We start from the raw sequence: 17,529 nt of genomic DNA, 5'->3' as shown, positions 1-17,529 counted from the left end.
CGCGGGCGGCCAATGGCGGGCGGCGGCGGCGGCGGCGCGCGCCCCGCGGCCAATGGGAGCGGCGGAGCCGAGGCTGCCGGGCCCCGCCCGCGGGGCGCGGGGCGGTGCCGGGCGGGCGGGCGGCGCCGAGCGGCCGTTTCCTGTCCTGGTGCATGGTGGTCGGACGGAGGAATTGTTGGAAAATTTCTCGGCGAGGTTCGTATATAAATGTGCTTTTACCCAGTGTGCCTTATGCTCCCTCCGCCATCTCCGGACGGGGCCGCCGCGCCGCGCCCGCCGCGCCCGCCGGCGGTGCTCGGGGAGGCGGGCAGGGGCAGCGGGGCGCGGGCGGCACCGAGCCGAGCGGCAGAGCCGCGGCGATAAAGCCGCTCGGCCCGGCGGGCCCGCCCGGCCCCTCCCCGCCCGCCGGGGCCGCGGGGGTCCCCCGGGCCGCCCCCCGGGCCCGCTCGGCGCTGCGTCACGGCCGGGGGGCGAGGGGGGCGCGGGCCGGGGCGCTCCGGTTCCCGCGCCCGCCCTGCCTAAATCAGGGGGGCTCGTACATTTTTACATTTTCCCCGTTGTTCTATTTTTCTATTTTTAATTTTTTTTTCATCTCCTATTTTTTAAGCACACTTTTTTTGCCGCTGGTATCTCTTCCAGCGCGGTGTTGCCGTGCTGCCGGGCGGCGCGGCGCTGCAGCCGCCACGGCCGGGCCCGCGGGCTGCGGAGCCGAGCCCGCCGCTGCTGCCGGGCCGCGCTCGGGGGAGGGCCCGGCACCGTCCGGCTCCAGAAACCCGGCTGCGCTGCTGCATCGCCTCACCTCGCCGCATGCAGAGCCTTTCCATCTGCTTTTTCCATTTTTTTTTTTTTTTCTCGTTTGTCTTGCCCTTCACAATTTTTTTTTTCTCCAGAACGGGATAACGAGAAGCTGCTCCTCTACAAAAATGGCCTGCAGTGATGCAAAGATTTTTTTATTTTGTTTTCTGATAAGGCCTTATTTGTGGTGTTTTTTTCATCTAGATAAAATGACTTGACTTCCGTGAATCTTTTGTTAAAACAAGGCTGCAGTTGAGCAGCTTTACTTAAATTCTGAAATTTTTCAGGTTTGGTTTTGAACTATCAGAGAATTGCTTTTGCCATCATATGCAGAGTGATACCAGTTTTTTTTAAGGAGTGTTATTTCTAGTCCAGTGACACAGGAACTGCAACCTTACAGTCTTTCAAAGCAAACATTTCGTCTTGTTTTATCAATATTCTGCATCAAATATTGTCTATCAGCTGTCTCTGCAACTATATACGAGATATTTCTGTTGTAGTTTCTAGGTGATGTTACCTGAAAAATGAAATTAGATTGTCTTTAACTAGCATTTTTTAACCTAGATTGTTAGGTTTGTGCATTTGCCATAAAGCTTTAGAATGGCAGAGTATGATGTAGCTGTGTTTTCATGGCTTGTTTTTTTGTATTTCTGCATTAGTGCCTTGAGCTTTCAAGCTGTGTTTGTTTCAAAAGCGATTTGTCTGTATCACTGCAGGAAAGGAACCTGAGGAATATGTGGTCACATAATAGATGATTGATGCTTTGGTAATGGAGCTTAAATGAGATGTAAAAATAAACATTTTGAAAGAGTTTTGAGAAGTGTATTTCAAATTGATTTCATAATTTACTTAAACTGTTCTCGTAATTGATATTTAATTTATACTACCCTATCTGAAGAAGTGTAATTTTGCTTTATATTACAGGCTAAAACAAAGCAAATACTTAAAATAGTGTAAAAGGTTCTTTAGGTAGAAAGTCACACTGACTTCACTGTTTCATTTTTGTGTGAAAATGACACAGGAGAGAGAGGGACAGCAGTGGTCAGGTGATGAATAGTCCCTGGTAGTGGGTGCCAAAATTAGGCTGTAAATTAGGCTTTTTTTTTTATTTAGAATATCTCCAGTTGTGTGCTGCTTCAGCTCAGCGGATCTTTTGCTGTCCTGTACTGTCCAGGAGAAGGGAATTATCAGGAGTTTGAGCTGTGGCCAGCTCCCAGTGCTGGCTGCTGCCTCTGCCGCTGTTCACCTGCAGCTCTGGGGATGGGCACAGGGATGAGTTCCTCGGCTTTAGTTTGGTCAGGATGGCTTTATTTACCCCACGGGATGTTGGTCTTCTTTTGCTATTGCATGTGAGTCTTTGCTTTAAGAGTTCTGGGTTAGCAGATGCTTAGGTGGAGTCTTTGCGAAGCACTGTTACATTTTGAGGAGTCGTTAGCAGGCAGTTGTGAAGCAAATGGTTTTCCAAAGGGCTTGGCTGAATTTGCGTGGGTTTCTACACACACAGATCATCAGGGCAATTCTTCCAGCATCAGCCCTTACAATGGCCAGAATGCAAATATTCATGAGGAGGGTGGGACCCATCTTGGTGCTCTTGTAGTTACTGTTTTCCTGTCTTTGTTTTGACTGGTACCTGCTTCCTTGGCCATCCCCGTGAGTTGAGCTTCCCTTGATAACTTCTGTAAGTCCTGCAGCCTCTGACATGTATGTACATAGCACAGCACCCCAAGCCAGCCATTCCTTACCACTCACCCACCTTTTTTTTTCCCTCTTTTGCTGCTACATCTCGTGCACGTCTCTCCAGCTTACCAGCAGTGCTTTTTTCCTCAGCATTAATTGGGGGCAGCTTGGTTTTTTTATCTCCTCAGTGCAAGGAAATCAATGCACCTGGTAAAGACAGCGTGAATTGGGTAGTCTGTTCCTGTGGCTTGTGTCACAAAACATCCCCAAAGATGGGAGAATGCTTAGCTTATGGATGCCTAAGATACACTGCAGTGCAAACACATCCTCTTGAACCCAAGAGTTCAGCTCTGAAGGGCAGATTCCTGTAACCTGAGTGGGCACAGCTCTTGTTCTGAGCATGGAGTGAGGGGGCTGAGCCAGGTGTCTCCCCATGGACACCATTTCTAGGGAGGAGGGGAAGGAAGGAAGCCTTGTGACCCATCCCACAGTGGGGTTTATGGGGTTTTGGGTGTACCCGAGTGTAAATTCATCTGCCCTTAGTTGTGTTTACTTAAGGGAATATGACTTTGCTTCTCAACCTCTGTGCACCAGGGATCATTGATCAGTTACTCAAAACCAAATTGGACTAAATTAGTAAATGCTTCCAGTGATTTAGTCTACTAAAATGTTCTAGGCTACATGGCTATTTTTCAATTTAAATAGCGGGATTATACTTTGCCAAGATAGCACTTGTTAAATAAATGAAATTTTCAGTTTTGAAAGGAATTTACTGTTCCAGCAGGTTTTGCAATTTTCAATGTTTACATCAGAGTTACACTTAAAACTATGAAATGCTTATCTCAGTCTGTATTTTACTATCTGCAGAACGTTTCCCTCTGCATACACTTGAGCAGAAAATTTTGTTACCTGCTTAATACTCTTGGACTTCATTTCTGCTGAGAGATTTTTCTAGAATTGGAAGATGAGTCTGTATTTGCAAGTTAGTTGGTTTGCTCATATTTGAAGTATACTCATACATAGCTAACGTGGTGCTGCATAGAGTTTTGTAAGGATGTATTTTGATGTACTGTGTTTCAAGTTCTGTTTGTAATCTGATTTTGGCAATCCTGCAGGCTGCCCCTTTAGTTCCTGAAATACAAGGCTGTGCTAAAGCACTGCCATTAACTGTCATGGCTAATGCTGATACATCTGTAAGTACCAGATTGCTAATTAATTCATAGCCACACAACACAGCCCACTCAAAATTCCTCTTTTGTTGGCAGTCTCATTGGATTTGCAGGATTTGAAAGGGCATGGCCAGGATTCATTAGTTCTAGTGATGTAAAACAACAATAGAAATAGTAGGTCTCAGTTTCTTTCAGATTTTTAGCCCTTAAGTATTCACCTAATCACCAGATGTTTCCAGTTTTATTTAAAACACTGATATATCTGGAGGTTTTATGATTTAAGGGATAATAGCCCCATGAAGTGCTTCAGAAGTTAACTGTATATATTTTTTAGTAAATAGGCATCACTGCTCATTTCTAGGAGTGACAGCTACTCAGTTGTGGCATGCATGGGCTGGATGCCTTCTGCATACGTATTTTAGTTATATATACACTTGATGGTAAAAACCAAACAGAAGCCAGTGGTTTTAAAAACACACTGATTCATCTATTAGGTGCTTTAAATCTGTTTCCTCTTATTTCCAGGGTGAAAATCCATTTGGAATGAAATGCTTTATCTCACTAACATGTGCTGTAAAATTACTTCAAGTTTAGGATTTTTTCATCTGCCTAAATAATGTTCTAAGTTTTTTCCGAAAATCAGCTGACCTGCCATTCAGCTTTTTTCCTGAGTGTGCGCTTTATGATTAGTTACCCAAACTTTTTTTGACTATTAAGTCACAAGTAATTTATTGCCAGTCAGTCTGCAATGAAGAAATGGGTTTGAGGTCCTTTAGAAAGGAAAGCCTGAGCACTGATAGTACAAGTTTGGCCAGGAGAGAAGAAATATATTCTAACTTTGAACAAGAAATACCACCTGTGTTGAGAGGAACTTCATGGGCAGTTTTGGTAAGCAAGTTCCACAGTTGCATTTGCAGGAGGTCTGCAGGGCATTCTGTGCACACAGACCAGCATTCCTAATGATTCAGGGCTATTTCAGGCATGCTTGATTTTGGTGTTTGGGACAGATTATATGGGTGGCCCTTCCTCAAGCCAAACTGCTGCTGGGTGCTACTACTGCTACTAAAAATAATAATAATAATAATAATACTTGAGTCATTGGTGTGTTGCTTATTGATCACCTGCATTAATATGCTTTTCTGTACTTCATTAATATAAAAATTTTGGAACCCTGGTGTCTTTAGCTCTGCAAACAGTGCTGCATGGATCTCAATTACTTGTCAGCTTCCATGCAGGATTTTTGGAATTGTCTCCCAAATCTATTTCACACCTCTGGCTCCAGAAGCTGTGCTGCTGGAATGGTGCACCCAGGGCACATGTGCTCATGGAACAGGGTGTTTGCTGTGAGATGCTTGTCCAGAGCTGCAGCAGGAGTTTAGCTTCTGTCAGCACTGCTGGCAGCTCATGTGCTGATGGAACTACTCTGGCCTCCTTTCATTAACCAGTCATTTCTTCTCTAATATATTCAAGAAATGGGTGAAGTTAGAAGTCATATATGGGATCAGCCTGAATGCTCTCTACCATGTGTAGGACTTGGTGGGTGGCTTTCTGAATCTTCCTGTCTTTAAATGCCATACCTTTGAAAATAATAGCAACATTTGCATTCCCACGGTGTGAAAATACACACATACACATAATCTCATTAGTTAAAAGTAAGGATTTGTAAATATTCTTTATTTGCACCAGTTAATCCAGCTGTTTTAATGTATCTGTGAAATGCAAGGATTGATATCTGGCAATATTTCTAACATTCAGAATTTGTAGATGGGATTTGCAATATAGAGTGTATGGAAAATGACTTTTAGGGGAACAAGACTGCTGGAACATGAAGTAATTTTGTCAGGCTAAATGTGGTTCCCCTGTTCACACTGAAGTCAGACTGATGGGTGGTTAAGGCAATGATAAATTTGGTCTTGCATTTATTTTTCATTTCTGAAGAAATACAAACATTGTGGCAGTGAATTATACTTAAACTGTATTATTATTAGTAAGTATCTCTTTGGAACAGAAAGGTTAAATACTGTAAAAGGAATAAAAAGGAGTCTTGAATTTGCTTCAGAGTGTGTATGTTGTGCTTGTGCAGTTGACAGTGCTGTCACTCTTGGTCAGGTGTTTCTGCAGGACCAGACTTAGGGCCTGTGGTTTATCATTCACAAATCTTCTTTACCACATAGGAAATTAGAAAGTGATTGTGTGATTTGCTGTTAAATTACCTGACTCCAACTGATGTTGCCAGATTCTGTAGAAGAGGTTTTTGTTTTGTATTTCAATCTTGTTTCCATTTTATACTGTAGATGATTAATGTGGTGGAAATTGCTGTTTAATTATGTTTTGTCTTTACAAGAGACTGGAGAAAATACAGTAAAAGAAATTAATGTGAGAAAGCACACAGCAATTTAAAAGTGCCCAACATTAAGTAGTTGTTACACTTATTCACTGGAAGTCAGTCTGACAACAGCACAAACCCAATTTTTCAGTGCAGTAAAGTCCTGGAAAAGGTAAGGGCTGTTGATGAAGAAGGAAATCCACGTCTACTGAAGTGTTTGTCAAAGCACCCACAGGATCTAGGTTTAATTTTTGACCCTGTTATAGATTTCTGCTTAATACTGAAAAAGATTATCATGAAGCTACATAGGGGAGCAGAAGTAAAATTGTAAAAAGAGTCTTAATTCTCCTGTGTCTGTTTCTGAGCTTAAAGATGACAAATGATTTATGTAATTAGTGGGGGAGGAAATGCTAAAAGTCCTCTTAGGTTGTCTGAAAAGACTGTGTGGAATAGTCAGTTTTCCAGTCTGTCAGACTTTTTTTCTTTTTTTTTCTTTTTTTTTTTTTTTTTTTTTTTTTGCGCTGAGACTCAGAAGGCTGTAACATATGTAAATTATCAATTAAAATGTATTTAACCAGATTGTTAATTGTAGGTACTAATTTCGAGTTTTCACACATCTGCCTACTCAGAACTAGTTTTGTGAAATTACTGATGTTTGCAATCATATCAGTTGTTAAGGGCCCTAAGGTAGGCAGTATTTAATTCAGAAAAAACTTAATTGTGTTACACTACAGGCATACTTGAATTGATTTTGGGGTCCAGCTTTGTCAAATATGGGAATACCGTTCTCTAAAATTCTCTAATGAAAGTTTCATTATTGTGAGGCTATGTATTATTTGCCATATTACCCTTCTTGATTGTTTTTTATTTACTTTTTTTATAAGTTTATAAAATTACAATGTTTTTGTACATTATTTAGAAGTGTATTAAAAATAAAAGTGATGTTTCTTTTCAAATGAAATAAATGCAGTTATTTCAAACTTCTCAGTGCTGTCTGCATGAAGGGAGTGAACAACCACAAGGTTGCTGAATGTCTGAAGCAGCTTTTTTCCTGTCATTCTTTCCCAGGTTTTTTTGCACATTCTAAATTTATATTTTATAACAGTAAGTTTTCTTCCGTGACTGCTATTACAAGCTTTATTCCATTTCCCATTAATCATCTTCTAAGCATCATCTTTGTCTCTCTGAGGAGTTTCTGCTACTATCACTGTATGATGTTTTTCCTTTGTCCAGCAATACAGTGGTACAGTTATTCTTTAAATGACACATTCCTGCTGTTTTCCAGCCACACTGGGTGCTCCTCATGCTGTCCTCTCAGCTGCTGGAGTTCCCAAGTGGTCCAAACCCCCTTTCTGCTCCAGAGCAGCCATGCCTTCTGCCAGCTCTTCCCTTGCTTTCCAATTGCCTGAATCCCACCTGCTGTTTTTCAGTTGCTTGATTCTTAGTTTTTAGTGGAGATTCCTGTTTCCAGTTGTTAGATTGAGTTGACATGAAAACCTTTCTTCTAACATTGCATCTTTTCTCCAAAACAAGTGATAGCACCCAGAAAATTCTATTTGGTTGAGTGTTAGTGGAAGGAAAAAGTACAGGATGTGCTTTCTAGATGGGTAACTTGATGAACACTTAATGAAAGATCTTTTTCTTTTTAACCATCCTTTCCCCTCTCCTGTGCCTTTGGTTTCCAAGTGTTGAGAATTTAATGTATACCTGAGAGTATTTTTTTCTGTTCAGATAATTTGCAGGAGGTGGTGGGGTTTTTAGTTTTGTTTTGTTTGTTTTGTTTGGGTTGTTTTTTGTTTTTTGTTTTTTGTTTTGTTTTTTAATAAGAGCTTGTACCTCTGTGTCCCACTGGATGGCTACTTAAGGTATCAGTGTTAGAGGGAGGGTGACTGCCTGTGGTCAGACACTCTTTTCAGTTCAGAGACTTTTTCTGAGAAGTGCTTTAACCATCTAAAAGAATGGTAAGATTTTTCTCTGCCTGGATACCATAGATATGTTTTGGTGACTAATCATTTCAGGAATGCAAGATACGTTACTGTCCCTGTGAAAGTCTGCCCAAATCTCGTCATTGATGTGCCTTGGAAAATTGACAGTTGCAACTTGCGTATGATCTGTGAAGATTTGCAAGAGCTCACAAAGTCAAGTCTCAAGTTTTCACTTCAGTGAGTACTTCGTGACTGAGCCTGGACTTGTCTTTGCTGTAAGACAGCTCTTGAGAAGAAGTAGAATCCATGTGTGTCAATCTTGCTGCTATGCAGGCCCTACCCCAGGGTTCCTGGCTTTTCCTAAAAATGGATTTTTAAATAATGAGCTGCAATATTTGAAGTAGGGTAAAGGAAATCTTCTCTCCTAGATTTTTACTGACAGACCTCCCAGCAGACAGGAGATTTAAAGAAAAAAGCTTACTGATGTAAATGCAGAGGAATAAAAGCAATGACTGTGGATTAGAGAAAAAAAGATATTCAGATTGAAGAAATGACAGAGACAAATTTGATGGAAGCTGAGGAGAAAACAGAAGAGAAAGACTAAAGTAGAGTCAAGGAAGAGATTTGAGTTTGATGAAAACCAGCTAGTTTTGAAAAAGCATAGCAAATTTAAAAATGCTAGGAGAGTAGAGTTGCAGGGTGGATGATACAGGAACAACAGCAAGGTGATGCTGTTGTAAATGGGTCCATTACTGGAATGATTATCAGAGAGCTGGTCAAGTTGGAAGGACTGTCAGAAGTTTTCTGGTTCGGGATTGATCAAGGCAAGTCTCATTTGCCCAGGGCTGTGTCAAGTTGCTTTGAACCTCTACAAGGATGGAGAGTCCATACCTGTCTTGGCAATTTGTTCCTGTATTTGACTAATCTTACCAATGATGGTGTAGCATCATTGTCTCTGATAGATTGACCCTTTTCTCTGCAGCACAGGCCAGCTCTACATTCTTTGCTTCATCTTTCCAGCCCTGTCTGTCTAGTCAGTGTTCTCCAGTGGGGAGAAAGAGGAAAGCCTGGAAGGGAGCAGCACATCCACTTCAGGCTGAAGGTTCTCTTCCCTGTGCAGCAGAGTGACAGAGCAAAGCTGCTGTGTCTCTGCAGAGGGTGTGAATGCTGGGGCTGGCGTTTGGGAGGACCCCAGTGCTCCAGCCTCTTGTGGGAGATGTACTTCCAAGGTGGGTCTGAACATGAACTGTTGGCACAGAGGCAGGAAGGGCATAGACAGGTGTGAGTAGATCATAGAACAGACCAGCAGCAAGAGAAGACTTGGGGACTAATTGCAGAGGAAGCTGATGTGGGCATGAAGTATTTGATAGTATTCTGACAAGAAGGAAGGGATTATATCTAGGAAGAGGCATGTCCTGGAAATTTGGTGTTGTGACTAGGACTGAAGAAGAAAATTGGTACTTCAAGGAGAAGGGATGGAATTGGGGATAAGGACCTTAGTGGAAGGCCAGAGGATTGAAAGAAGGATATGTTGGAAGTGACCATGGAAAGGAGCTAGAATTGGGAGAAACAGACTGCTGAGTTCTTGTGTGAGATTGTATGACTGTCCAGACTCTCTGCAGTAGAGCAAGGTTGTAGACATTGTTCTGTGTGCAGCAGTTGCCTGTAATTAGTTTTCAGTGTGTGAGTTGATAGCCATTACAGTAACAAACACTGTGAAACAATTTAGATACTGTTGCTCCTGCAGCTTTTGCATTAATCTGGCATTAGATTTATTTTCCTTCCAAAGAAGCTACTCAGCCCTTAAGCAATTGGTTCTGCTCAGCCTCTGTCAGAGCTCTGCAGCTGTCTGTGTGGACTGGCTCCCTCGCTGCTGCCCAAAGGTGGGAGAAGAGCCATGGCTTCTGGAGGAAGGCAGATGACATTAAAGGTGCTGGGGATCTTAAAAGATTCTTTGTCTGAGAGAGGCAATACTCAAGTAGACTGGAGCTGAAAAGCCTTTGAGGTGCAGTCTGCTGGAATCGTTTCACTCTAGTTCAGGTTAACCCCTGTGGCTGTGGGGCCTTTCTTCTCTGCTCTGGGAAATGGTGTAGCTGTTTTGCAGCCTGCTTCCATGAGGTGTCCTGAAAACTGAGTGCATGGGAAATACTGACAATACAGACCTCTTTCAGCACTCAGAGGACAGCCAGCCTCTGGGTACTGCTAATATATTATACCAGAATTAGTTAATTTAACTTGCAGCAAGCTGGCAGTACCTCCACAAAAGCAGCCCTTGCAAACTGGGCTGGATAAAACTCCTTTTGCTGCTAGTTTTCGGTTTGTTTTTAAGCTGCTACAGTTTTCTGATCTTCTTTGCAGTATAGTACATGAATGCTGGGCTGCTTTGCTTCTGTGCCTGTGTAGGCTGAGTCTGTAGATACATCATGATTGATTTTTGGTTTGTGAGCAAGCTGCTTCCTAAGTAAAGGTTTTTTGCCTATTTTGAATTGGGGGTTAGGAAAAGAAGTTTATTTTTCCAAACTCACAATCACGGACATGGCAGAGGAAGAAGTTGAACTCAGGATCTTCTATATCCTCATACAATTCCTTGTCTCTTAAATTATAGTATCCAAACAAACTTTCCTATTTGATTTTCTTCAGAGACATATATATAAATGCAATTTAGTCTGGATGGCTTCTCCTTTTCTTCTGTATTACTTTTCTTTTCGAGGCATCATTTTCTGTAAAAGCTTCTTTTCCTGAAAAGGATTTTGGGAGGAATTACCCATCTTCTCTTGGATCTTAAAAAAATCCTTTCCACCCATTTGAATTGTATTTTGGTTTCTGTCTTAATTTTATCTTTTTGATAGGTTCAAATTCCTTATTGCAAGGCGGTATTTTAATTTCCTTAATGGTCCAGAGAGAAATTATGAGGACATTAGTCTTGGAAGGCATATTTCTTACAGAATTAGGCACTGATCATTAGTAATGTTTTGGGGTTTTTGTATAATTTTCAATGTAACCTATGAATAAAGAAAGAGGCTTAAAACTTTCCTAAAGGTACCCTTGCTTTCCACTTTATTAACTACATCTGGTCCATTAACTGAAAATAAGAAACTTAGCCTGCAGCTCTAGGAAAAAGTCTGGCTCACTATATACACTTGCATGTATTTGAAAAATACTGCTTGGGTGTAATTTTCAACTAGTAAATTAGTGTGGCAACCTTTTTAAATACTGTAGGCACACTGGAGAACCTACATGGTCTGATTTTTGTGCTCCTTATTCCTTAGTTTTGAGAGAAGTACAGTTATCTCACTCATATTTGAGACTGTTGTTTAATTGCTTATTAGACTGTAGAGGTAAAAATAGTTAAATATATCTATAAAGGTAATCATAAATGAAACCTCTAGATTATTCTTCTCAGCCTTGAATTATAAACCAGCAGCTCATAGAACCACATTTGGATTTAAAGCTGTGATCTCCTATCTTAAAACATGTCTGAGTAAAAATGTGAGTGTGCAAAGGGATGACTCTGTCTGGTTCTGTGAGATACAGCAGTCACTCCCTGATCACTGTCCTTTTGTCTAATGAACAACTTTTATCATAGGATACTTCATTGTTTTAAAGGACAGATTGTTTTGTTTGGTTGGTTTTTTTGTTTAAATAGAAACCTTTCTGGAAAATCTAGGAAAACAGTTGAAATGTTCAGTTAGACTTTTGCAATGTGTCATTGTTTTTAAACCTCTTACTGGCACTGGAGAAATCTTTGATTTATACAGATAAAGCCCTGCTGTTGTTATGGGTGACTATGAGTGAATTGTCAGCTTTATTTCAATTCTGGGGACAAATAGTATCATTACCTGTATCATCATTACCACCTTTATTCTTTGTACATTGGTTAAATCATTTATATTTAATTGAAATTTAAATGTGGTCAATGAATTGATATTAATAACTGCTACCTCAAGTACTTAACATCTAAGTTAATTGAGGTAGTAATACTTATTTCAGATAACTTTTATTCCGTCAGAGTATTTTCCAGATAAATCAGTCATTTTTTGCATCTATTTTATGAAAAACATAAGATAAAACATTTGTAGCAGCTGTATAAAAATCACATTAAACTGAGACTGTGTAGTACTGGTTCTGTATTTCAATTTTCTGTTTTTTGAATACTTTCTTTCTAGGTAGACAATGTTATTAGCTCAGATAAATCGAGACTCTCAGGGAATGACGGAATTTTCTGGAGGAGGAATGGAGGCCCAGCACGTGACTCTGTGTCTAACAGAAGCTGTAGCTGTGCAAGGTGAACCTTCAGGTTAAATACCTCTACATTATTATGTCTTTTCTTTTGAAGCTCAGATAAAACACTAAAATTCATGTCATGTATTCTGAACTAAAAGTCCAACAGAAAGCAGTTAACTGTAATTGATTAAATTCACTAATTTAATTCTGGCTGGAAATGATAATTTATTTAAGATATTAGAAATGTAAATGTGCTTAAAAGCTATGAAATATGGAATCTGACTTTATTCTCTGTATAGTCTTACTGTGTTATACTTTGTAAATTCATTTGATATCTAAGTCTGTATTAAGCAAATTGAATTTTAAAATAGATTAATGACTTGAAATTGGCTTAAACTTGATGTTTCCTGAGACCTTTGTTATCATTTTACACGATTACAAGCTCTGTCCTAAATCTGCATTTTAATCTAAATAGCTTGCTGTGTATTAATGACAAGTAGTGTTGTACAAAACAAAATTATCAATACAAGTATGTGTGTCATTATTTCACTGTTGGCGCTGATGACTTCATTCATAGTTCTCCTAGAACCTCAGCTTTGTAATTATTTATTCAGTGATATTGTATTTTTATTAGTTAAGGAAAATTACATTTAGCTGCCATGTTTACTGTGCAGAATTTTGAATGTAATACCCTAGTATGTGTCCCAGGCTCAGAAACCAGGAATCAGGTAAGAGCTACTTGCTCTTCTTATTTGCCAAACCAATATGCTTTGAGGGGATGTAATAATTTATGGAGGTCTATAAGTTGAGATTTCTGGGGGTCCATGCTGCTTATAGTGAAGGTGAACTTTTTTCCCTGCTAGATGGCGACAACTTGGAAAACATGGAAGGTGTAAGTTTGCAAGCAGTTACCCTGGCTGATGGCTCCACTGCTTACATACAGCACAATTCTAAAGGTAGGCAGAGGACTGCAGACTGATGGCTGTTGAAGTGGTATTCCCCTTTCTAACCCTCTCTTTGCATTGCAAAGTTAGGCAAAATCTGTACAGTGTTTCCTAAGTTCCAATTCCAGTTGGAAATTTCAGTAATACTATAAAATAAATGTTTTGGTTTTGCTACTAATAAGATGCAAAAATGAAATTCGGAACATAAGTCAAGCAAAAGTGAAGAGATCTTTATGGTTCAAACCCAGATATCAATATTCTGTCTAACAGGACAGAAGACCTTTTCTGTTTTTTTTAATCCCTGAATTTTAAAAGCTCTGTACAGTCACAATTTACCAAACATTATTTCTTGTTGATATTTTATTTATACGTTAATCTAGAAAGTATCAACTATGTATTTCAACTGTGATTTGTTGCACAATTAGAATTCTTAAAAATATTTTGTATGTTTCAGATGGTAAATTAATGGACGGCCAAGTGATTCAATTAGAAGATGGTTCTGCTGCTTATGTTCAACATGTACCTATGCCTAAAAGCAGTGAGTGCATTAATATAAGAAATATATTATAAAATAATGTATAACTGCTAAGTATTGATTTTAAGTAATTAACAGTCATGATAATAGCTTGATTTCTTATTTTAATGGAAATTGTCATGAAGAGATCTTAGGTATTTTGTAATCCTGGGTATTTATTGTTTGATCTTTCCATGTAATGGATTCTTTGAGCTCCTGCTGAAGTGCTGTAATTCTTCCTTCTGAGCAGGGGAGAGCCTGCGTCTAGAAGATGGACAGGCGGTTCAGCTGGAAGATGGAACTACAGCTTTTATTCATCACACCTCAAAAGGTAACTTTGGACTTATTACATCAGTGTTCAACAGAACTGCAGCAGTATAAAATAGGTTACTCTAAAAATTATCATCTTAATGGGGTTCCCAGTGTGAATTACTTGTTTCTTTAACTTTGACATCTGAAAATTGTTGAAATGGGACTGTTTCAGTTCTTTACTTGGGTCTCATGTAACAGTAATAAATGTAATCAAACCCAGTTTATTTCTCTGCTTATTCAGCTCAGGATCACATTAAAGTGAATATAACCTTTAGGTAGTAGGGCAGAAAATGTGACAGCTGACAGTCAAGAATGCAAATGTAGCTATTCCAGATGATAACTTATGTTTCTGCAGAAGGTGATTACACTAGTCTTGGAAATAGCACCACTTCTCTAGAAAAAGTGATCAGGTATATATTTTAAGTCTTTTTAAACCAGTGTGACAATTACATTTTACAACCAACAATCATAAGAGGAAAGAATGTAATGTAGATTTTTTTTTTGTTCAAAGTAGTTTTATATTTTGTTTCTTTTGCATATTTGTATGATTCTGTTCTTAAAATGAAAGACCTATGAACTCTAAAATCTGAAGTAATTATATCAATATTTTTTTTATATTATTTTCATTATAAGTGGATTTGAAATGGAAAGCATATTTGTGCTCCTGATTTCTTTTGTAAATAAGGACAATATAAATTTTTTGGTACTTTTGTAATTGTAGAAGTAAAACTGAGAGGTGTTGTCTTGCAAACAAATTCCTGTGTTATTCATAGTATTATTTTAAGTGTTTATATTTGTCATATATTGGTGGTTCTGTTTCCCTTATATTTCATTTGCATTCATGACTTCAGGAGATGCTTCCTGCAGAGCAGTAGTTTCTCATGTAACACATTGCTGCTCCTTTCAGAATCCTAACACTTTGCAATATCGTTCCTCAGACAGTTATGACCAGAGTGCACTGCAGGCTGTGCAGCTGGAGGATGGAACCACTGCCTACATCCACCACACGGTGCAGATGCCACAGTCAGACACCATTTTGGCCATCCAGGCTGATGGCACAGTGGCAGGACTGCACACAGGAGATGCTGCCATCGACCCAGACACCATCAGTGCTTTGGAGCAGTATGCAGCCAAGGTACTCTGCTGGGCCTTTTCTCTATCCTTGATGTTTTAATGTGCAGCACAAGCCAATTGTTGTTTAAGAAATAAAATTATAACTGAGAGAGTGTCAGACTCCTAGAAGAGAGACACCAAATTGTCATGACAGTGCTTCACTGTCATGAGCAGCTCTGGTGCATAAGGTTGCATAAAACGGAGAAAAGATTGAATGCTGAACTGGAGCCAGATTTAAAAACAATTTAGACAGCTAAATAATAATCTTCTCTATACTATAGCATTGCAAAGGAGTCTCCTGAAAGGACACTGTTTGGAAAGAAGAACAAAATCAAATTATTTTTGTTCAGACACTGTTGCTAGATTAAGTTTTTTTCCTGAGAATGGGAAGAGTATGGCCTGGTGTACTGAGCAAGGACAACACATGGTATGAGGTGTTAGAAAAGACAATTAGATAATTACTGAATTCAGAAAAAACCCCTTCTTTTATCCATATTTTCAATAGTAAAAATGCAGTAGGATGCACAAAATTAATGTTGTTCACTTTACTGGACCTCTGAGAAGCATGATGTAAGTATGGCAATGGGTGATGCAACTGCCATGACTCTGTAGTTAAGCAGTGTCCCAGTTGCTGGATAATTGCCATCAGTGCTTGTATTGCTCTGGAAAAAGAGCAGAATGTATTTTAAAGTCTGTCCTCTTAATGTCACCAAGAGTTGTCAAAATTTGGGAGGCCAGTTGGGATAATTAAATAGCTTATTCACTGTTCTTTTCATTATGCTTCTGTCTGTTAGAATTGAGAGATCCTGAGGCAGGCAGGCAAATTGTCTTGTGATGCTATGCTTTAGCATTTAATGAAATAAAAGGTAATTCCATGTTAGTTGAGCTGTAATCACAAGCTTCTACACATTCCACAGATACTATTTAATTTAGATTAATTAAATCACAACTTTGCCCTTCTTAACCAACAGCTATATTAATAACAAATTCTGATAAGTTTCTGTTTTGAGAAGGTCAAGAAGAAACAGAAGAAATGCAGATAAATTTGCATTTTCATCCTATTTAATTCAATATGGCTGTAATGTGAATTTATTTTCTGTAGTGCACTTGTGTGTTTGTTTAGGAAAAATTGGTTTCTTTAAGCTTTCATCTCAGAACCTTATTCTGAATGCTACTGCTAGAACCTTTAGGGACAGTAAGTAGAAGGGAGTTTCCAAGCACTGCACCTGGTTTATGTAAAAAACCAAAAAATAGCTCAGAACCCTCGGAACCCTGGATCTCTTCAAAGTAGAAATATGATTTTGTGATTCTTCTTCATGTCCATGTACACTTCATAATGAGGCAAGGCACACTTTTCATAGCTGCTGTTACAGATACTTTGAAAAAGGTACAGTAAGAAATTAAATGCTCATGGTAAGTATATTATAGGATTTTATAAAATTTTAAGTAGCCTAAAGAAGAGCAGTGACTTGTCATTGGCTGCACCAGTTTCAGAACTGGGTAACTTCAGGTGAAACTCTCATGTGATGAGTTCAAGAAGAAGGAAAATACTTTTCCAAACAGCTCAAAGTTAAGCACTACTTGTAGCATATTGTGGACACTTTTATGTCCTTGGATTCAAGGAGTAATTAGATAAATTCATAGAAGAAAAATGTGTCCGTGGCTATTAGGTAGAAACACGTGACTTCTGGTCCAGGAAGGTCATAAACTACAAATTGCTTGGAGGTTGGCAGAATATTATGGGGAATGCATCACTACGTGCTTGGCCTGTTTGTTTAGTGTTCTCCAGCATTTGCTGCTGGCTGCTCTTGGAAATGAAATGGTGCAGTATTGCCTTCAGTTCGACTCAATGTAGGTGTTCTTGTGTTTTTATTTGAAGTCAGACTCAATCTTTCTTTAGCATAAAAGAGAGTATTTTAGGAACAGCTCAAAGATCTGCCCTGGAATCCTTCCAGAATTCTTACAGTACTGCAAAAGAGCAGTTTACAATTGGGTGTCTTTTTTTATTTGATTCTTTTAAGGCTTTCTTTTTGAAGCTTAAAGGGCAAAGAAAAAAAAAAAAAAGGTGAATTTGGAGAGTGGTGGTTCTTCTTTGTTTCCTTGTCCTATGCAACAGGCAGAAACAGATCAGTGGGATGCCCAGGATAAGTGTAGAATATGAGTTCATACCAAGAAATCCAGGCAGACTACCCAGAAGCTCGCTGGAAGTGGCGGAACATGCACGTTTTTCATTGTCCCTCACTTCTCCTTCAAGCCTAGTGACACTTTCCACAACATGCAAAGCACATGCAGACTTAACTAGAGTCCTGTAATTTTGGCCTGAGTCAATGCCACCATCCTCCCAAAGCAGCCAAGGAGAAAAGGTCACTGCTCCCAGTGAAGTCAGAATAGGTGATGGAATTGTGAAGAGGTTACAACACATACTTCTCTTCCATGAGCTGTTTTCCTGTGCCATCACAGCTGCTGGCAAAGTACAGTTACTGGGATTTGTACATGCCTCAACACATGCACACCATTCTGTTTGGATCAT

At 39.5% G+C, this 17,529-nt stretch overlaps 1 protein-coding gene across 6 annotated transcripts in view; it reads left to right on the top strand.

The window, feature by feature from the left end:
* The first annotated feature begins 85 nt into the window (after positions 1 to 85).
* Positions 86 to 17,529, top strand: part of ZNF143 (zinc finger protein 143) — a 36,717-nt gene continuing 19,273 nt past the window's right edge. The window contains exons 1-7 of one of the 6 annotated variants that reach the window (XM_056493858.1): positions 86 to 195; positions 7,986 to 8,129; positions 12,059 to 12,177; positions 12,980 to 13,072; positions 13,515 to 13,598; positions 13,825 to 13,905; positions 14,825 to 15,021. In XM_056493858.1, the coding sequence (XP_056349833.1) occupies positions 12,066 to 12,177; positions 12,980 to 13,072; positions 13,515 to 13,598; positions 13,825 to 13,905; positions 14,825 to 15,021 (567 nt within the window). In that variant the 5' untranslated portion in view covers positions 86 to 195; positions 7,986 to 8,129; positions 12,059 to 12,065. Of the gene's footprint in view, positions 196 to 6,488; positions 7,036 to 7,985; positions 8,130 to 9,025; positions 9,122 to 12,058; positions 12,190 to 12,979; positions 13,073 to 13,514; positions 13,599 to 13,824; positions 13,906 to 14,824; positions 15,022 to 17,529 lie in introns of those variants that run through there. The other 5 variants (XM_056493852.1, XM_056493853.1, XM_056493857.1 and 2 more) reach the window with 5 other exon arrangements.

Source organism: Oenanthe melanoleuca, chromosome 5 (assembly GCF_029582105.1).
Source record: "Oenanthe melanoleuca isolate GR-GAL-2019-014 chromosome 5, OMel1.0, whole genome shotgun sequence".
Taxonomy (NCBI): domain Eukaryota; kingdom Metazoa; phylum Chordata; class Aves; order Passeriformes; family Muscicapidae; genus Oenanthe; species Oenanthe melanoleuca.
The sequence above is the reverse complement of the archived record's forward strand: the minus strand, read 5'-3'. Positions and strand labels throughout refer to the sequence as shown.